General features: G+C 43.3%; 1 protein-coding gene across 1 annotated transcript in view; it reads left to right on the top strand.

The window, feature by feature from the left end:
* The window catches only part of SLC44A2 (solute carrier family 44 (choline transporter), member 2), a 44,541-nt gene that overhangs the window by 23,557 nt on the left and 15,483 nt on the right, over positions 1 to 5,501 (top strand). The window contains exons 2-5 of the mRNA XM_014533972.1: positions 170 to 218; positions 4,196 to 4,269; positions 4,397 to 4,481; positions 5,431 to 5,499. Coding sequence (XP_014389458.1) covers positions 170 to 218; positions 4,196 to 4,269; positions 4,397 to 4,481; positions 5,431 to 5,499 — 277 coding nt within the window. The remainder of the gene's footprint in view (positions 1 to 169; positions 219 to 4,195; positions 4,270 to 4,396; positions 4,482 to 5,430; positions 5,500 to 5,501) is intronic.

Below are 5,501 nucleotides of genomic sequence, written 5' to 3'. Positions count from 1 at the left end.
GCGCTGGCGGCTGTGCTGGGGGCTTGGGCACGTCCTCCCCCGGAGGCGGGCGAGGCGGATCGGCAGCGCCTCTGAAACTTATTCCTGGGACCGAAGACCCCGCGGGAGCATTGCGGGCGGGTGGGCTCCCGGCGCCTCTGGGCCCACCAGCTCTGCCTGTGACTTTCAGGGACGCCGCAGAAGTACGACCCCACCTTCAAAGGACCCATCTACAACCGGTGAGCGCTCCGGGTTCCTGTGGGGCGAGGGGCTGTCTGCCAATGTCCCACCCCTGTGTCTCCACACTCCCCCGTCTGTTCTCCAACACACTGGTGATAAATATTTTGCAACTTGACAGTGAAAGGATTGGTTTCCTTACTATAAAGAGCCCTTACAAATGAATTCAAAAAAAAGAAAGAAACAGGCAAAAGCCTGGGACAAGAAATACTGCAGGCGATGAAGTTATGGAAAAATGTTTCAAACTCAATGGAGAGTAAAGGAATATCATTTAAAACGATAACCAGATAGAATTTCCCATCACAGATTAGCACAAAGTAGATCAACACACATGTTCTGCATTGAAAGTAATTGTTGCGGTTTTTTTCAAGGGGATATGGAAATGTGAACATTTTAACATTAGGCCTTTTTAAAAAAAATATATTTTATTGATTTTTTACAGAGAGGAAGGGAGAGGGATAGAGAGTTAGAAACATCAATGAGAGAGAAACATCGATCAGCTGCCTCCTGCACACCCCCTACTGGAGATGTGCCCGCAACCAAGGTACATGCCCTTGACCGGAATCGAACCTGGGACCCTTCAGTCCGCAGGCCAACGCTCTATCCACTGAGCCAAACCGGTTAGGGCGAAATGTGAACATTTTAAGTGTGCATGTTTTTGTTCCAAAGATTAAAATTCTAGGGAAAAAAGTTTTGTGGTGTGTTTTTTTTTTAGATTGTTCTAGGTTTTTATTTTTTTATTTTATTTTATTTATTGCTTAAAGTATTACAAAGGGTATTACATATGTGCAAACTGGTCACGGCATTCATTTAATTTTTGAATATGCTCATTTTTTGGACAAAGAATTTCATGTTTAGATATATTTTTAATATTATCTTTATTTTTTTATATAAATCTTTATTGTTCAGATTATTACAGGTGTTCCTCTTTTTTACCCCCAGTTCCCACCCCACCCTCTGCCCTTACCCCTCCCACTGTCCTCATTCATAGGTGTACGATTTTTGTCCAGTCTCTTCCCGTACCCCCCACACCCCTTTCCCCCCCCCGAGAATATTCAGTCCACTCCCTTTCTATGCCCCTGGTTCTATTATATTCACCAGTTTACTCTGTTCATCAGATTTTTTATTCACTTGACTTTTAGATTCACTTGTTGATAGATATGTATTTGCTGTTCATAATTTTTATCTTTACCTTTTTCTTCTTCCTCTTCTTAAAGAATACCTTTATCTGACCTTTATCTGACCTTCTATTCTGAATGATAGCTTTGCTGGATAAAGTAATCTTGGTTGTAGGTTCTTGGTGTTCATCACTTTGAATATTTCTTGCCACTCCCTTCTGGCCTGCATAGTTTCTGTTGAGAAATCAGCTGACAGTTGTATGGGTACTCCCTTGTAGGTAACTGACTGTTTTTCTCTTGCTGCTTTTAAGATTCTCTCTTTGTCTTAGGGGAAAAAGTTTTAATAAATCTTGCACACATGGACAAAAAATGTGTGAAATAGCTGTCTTTTAGAAAATGGCAAAAATCTAACCATCTGAATGTCCATCCTTTGCAACTAGTTAGCTTAGTTAGCTAAGTTACAGTGGATGCTTAGGTTAATATTACACAGCTGTTAAAATGTACAAGTCCTGCCTTGGTTAGTGTGCTCGATGGTTAGAGCATCGGCCCTTGCACCATAAGGTTCGATTTCTCATCAATATTTCTCTCTCTCTCTCTCTCTCTCTCTCTGACTCTCTCTATTTCCCCCTTCCCTCCCTTCCACTCTCTATAAAAGATCAGTGGACACCCACACCTTCTCTACCCTCTACCACTCCTCATCTGGTAATTCCTTCAGGTTTCCATCTGAAAATCACTTTTTCTGAGGTCTTTGGAACTGTCTTGGAAAATCGGAGCATAACAATCACCAGAAACATTGTAGTTATTCATTACTTTTTCCCTTTATCAATCTGATCTCAGGATCTAAATAGCTGGGTTTTTTAGTATTTGTCTGATGGTGTTTTAGACACCAAAGTGCCTACCTACTAACTAGGACATCGTTGCTGTTTTTCTTTTTTCTTTTTTTTAAATATATTTTATTGATTTTTTATAGAGAGGAAGGGAGAGGGATAGAGAGTTAGAAACATCGATTCAGCTGCCTCCTGCACACCCCCTACTGGCGATGTGCCCACAACCAAGATACATGCCCTTGACCGGAATCGAACCTGGGACCCTTGAGTCCGCAGGCCGACGCTCTATCCACTGAGCTAAACCGGTTAGGGCTCGTCACCGTTTTTCCATGTCTCCATTTATGTTTTAATATTCCAGCATCCGCCCTGTGATCCCTAAGCAAACAGGAATCTATTCAAAAAAGTAGATACAAGACAACTTTGTTCACTGTCTTGTTAATAGAGGAGCTGAGGCATATTAAACATTTTAAGAGTTTATTTTAGCAAAAACAAATTCAACTCCGGCTGCACCAAATCTGAAGTGGTTAGGCATGTTCCACTGATGGGAGCTCAGGAAGATAGTTTTATAGAGAAGGTGGAGACAAACTAAGAAAATTATTATTATTATTATTTTTAAATATATATTTTATTGATTTTGTACAGAGAGGGATAGAGAGTTAGAAACATCGATGAGAGAGAAATATCGATCAGCTGCCTCTTGCACACCCCCTACTGGGGATGTGCCTGCAACCAAGGTACATGCCCTTGACTGGAATCGAACCTGGGACCCTTCAGTCCACAGGCTGACGCTCTATCCACTGAGCCAAACCGGCTAGGGCCTAAGAAAAGTATTGATGGGCTATGGCTTACAACCTTTGCGTTTTGATTTTATAAACGTGAGGCACTTATAGGCTTTGATTTTTGGATTGCTGCCTAAATCGCTAAGGTATTAGGGCCACCTCAGTCTCCTGGTCTCCTGGTTTAATTAATTTAGTAGTCTTCATAATGCTTTATTTATTCATTCACTTATTTGTTAATTCATAAATTCAATTTGAATTCATATTGATTCTGCCAGGCAAGGTACTAACCGCAATAATTGACGTTGTGGAGTACGCAATAATGAAGGTATGGATAAGGTGTGTATGCAGGAAGGATGGGGGGTGATGGCCATCCGTGCCTGAGGTGGTAGAAGCTAACTGGCCTTGGTTTTGAAGACACAGTGGGCATTTCCCCGTGAGTCAAAGTGAGGAATAGTAAAAAGAAAAAAGATGAATGGAAAAAAATATCCTTGATGAGGATTAACATAACAACAACAACAAAATGTACAAGAGTCATAAGTGATGATATGGATCCCTCAATATATTAAGCAAAAATAGCAAGACACAGAACAGGAGATGTATATCACACTTAAGAAAAAATTTTTTTAACATTAATACCTAATAAATAATGCAAAGGACTAACAGGTTATTTATGGGCAGGCAGGGGTATGTGTGTGTGTGTGTGTGGGGGGATTTATTTCTTTATTGTATACATCCCTATTTTGTGGTTTTAATTTTTACATTGTTCATATATTTTTTTAAATTTTTATTTATTGATTTTGGAGGGAGAGAGAAAAACATCAATTTATTGCTCCACTTATTTATGTATTCATTGGTTGATTCTTGTATGTGCCCTGACCAGGGATGGAACCTGCACCCTTGGCATATAGGGACGACATTCTAACCAACTGAACTACCTGGCCAGGGCTCATCTATTTTTTACTATAATATTTAACCTTATAAAAATAATTTAAATTGAAAAAATATGTAATGCTGGCAACGATGTGAGAAAATGGACACCCTCAATCAAAAGAGCTGCCCGTTGCTGCACCTGCTTTGAGGACAGTGTGCCATTACGCATTAAAATGTAAAGTGTACGTGCCCCTCGGTATAGCATCTGCGTAAGTCAGGAACGTGTCCAAATCACACATGGGTGTAAGTGTGTGCACCGGGTCCCGTGGGTCTCTGATCCTCAGGGCACCAAGGCCCCCGCCCTGACACTGTCTCTTGCTCCCAGGGGCTGCACAGACATCATTTGCTGTGTGTTCCTCCTCCTGGCCATCGTGGGCTACGTGGCCGTAGGGATCATCGGTGAGTGGAGGGGGGAACAGGACTGAGGGTTCCAGGGTGAGAAGGAAGCCACAGCCTCTGGGTCGGGAGTGGGACTGACGCCGAGGAGTGGCAGGCAGTGCCTCAGTGGCTCTGGATTCCTCCACAGCTTGGACCCATGGAGACCCTCGGAAGGTGATCTACCCCACTGATAGCCGAGGCGAGTTCTGCGGGCAGAAGGGCACAAAAAATGCGTAAGTCTAGCTCCTTATTGCCTGCTGGGTCTGGGGAGAGGAGTGGGCAGGAGGGCTTGAGGAGCTCTGGGGAGAAGGTTCTAGGCTTCTCCTACTTCCAGCCATCCGTTAGTCCGGTCAACAAATATTTATAAAACTCCCACCATCCCCAGCCACTGTACGAGGCCTTGGGGACACAGCATTAAATGAGACATTAAGAGTCTTGTCCTCTGGAGGCCCACGTTTTAGGGGAGAGACAGAGAGGAGACGTTATGGGATCTGATGTCGGTCATGACAGCGGAGGTAAAAGCGGGAGTTCTTTCACTTCACCTGTACATGTGAGGGTTATGTCACTCCCTAGCTGTGTGACCTAGGGCATGTGTCTCAACCTCTCTGAACCTATTTTCCTCATCTCCAAACTGGGGATTCTAACAGTCCCACTCTAATAAGGCTGCTGTGATGGTTAGAGGAGCCTATATGTGTTCAGAGCTTAGAAAGTACTTGACATGAAGTTGCTGCTGCTGCAGTTATTGTTATTGTTGTTGCTTTCATTAAGATACTAGTGGTCCGGCGCACGAAATTCATGCACATTAAAAGGGAATTAATTAGAGGAAATATTTTAATATTGCTATTTGCCCTTTCTCTATAATAGAAGCGTCAGAGATGAAAGAAAATTAGTAAAATGTATATGAAAATCTCCCTCCTGTTAGAGTCTGGGGGACCCAGAGTCAAGTCCCCGCCCACCTGCTTGTGCCTCAAAATCGCGCCAGACCCAGACCTGGCCAGCCCCACCCCCATCAAGCCCCACAGGGCGGGGGTCACAGCCTCAGGTCCTCCCGGCCCTGGTGTGAGGGTGCGAGGGCATGACGACCATTTGCACATTAGCTCTTTATTATATAGGATAGGATAGGATTTTATATAGGGTGGTTGAGAAGTCTTGACAGTTTCTATCTCCCTTTCCCAACCACAGGAACAAACCCTTCCTGTTTTATTTCAACATTGTGAAGTGTGCCAGCCCCCTCGTCCTGCTGGAATTCCAGT

The sequence above is a fragment of the Myotis brandtii genome, unplaced genomic scaffold, assembly GCF_000412655.1.
Source record: "Myotis brandtii unplaced genomic scaffold, ASM41265v1 scaffold1234, whole genome shotgun sequence".
NCBI lineage: Eukaryota > Metazoa > Chordata > Mammalia > Chiroptera > Vespertilionidae > Myotis > Myotis brandtii.
This window is presented reverse-complemented; position numbering and strand designations above follow the sequence as displayed.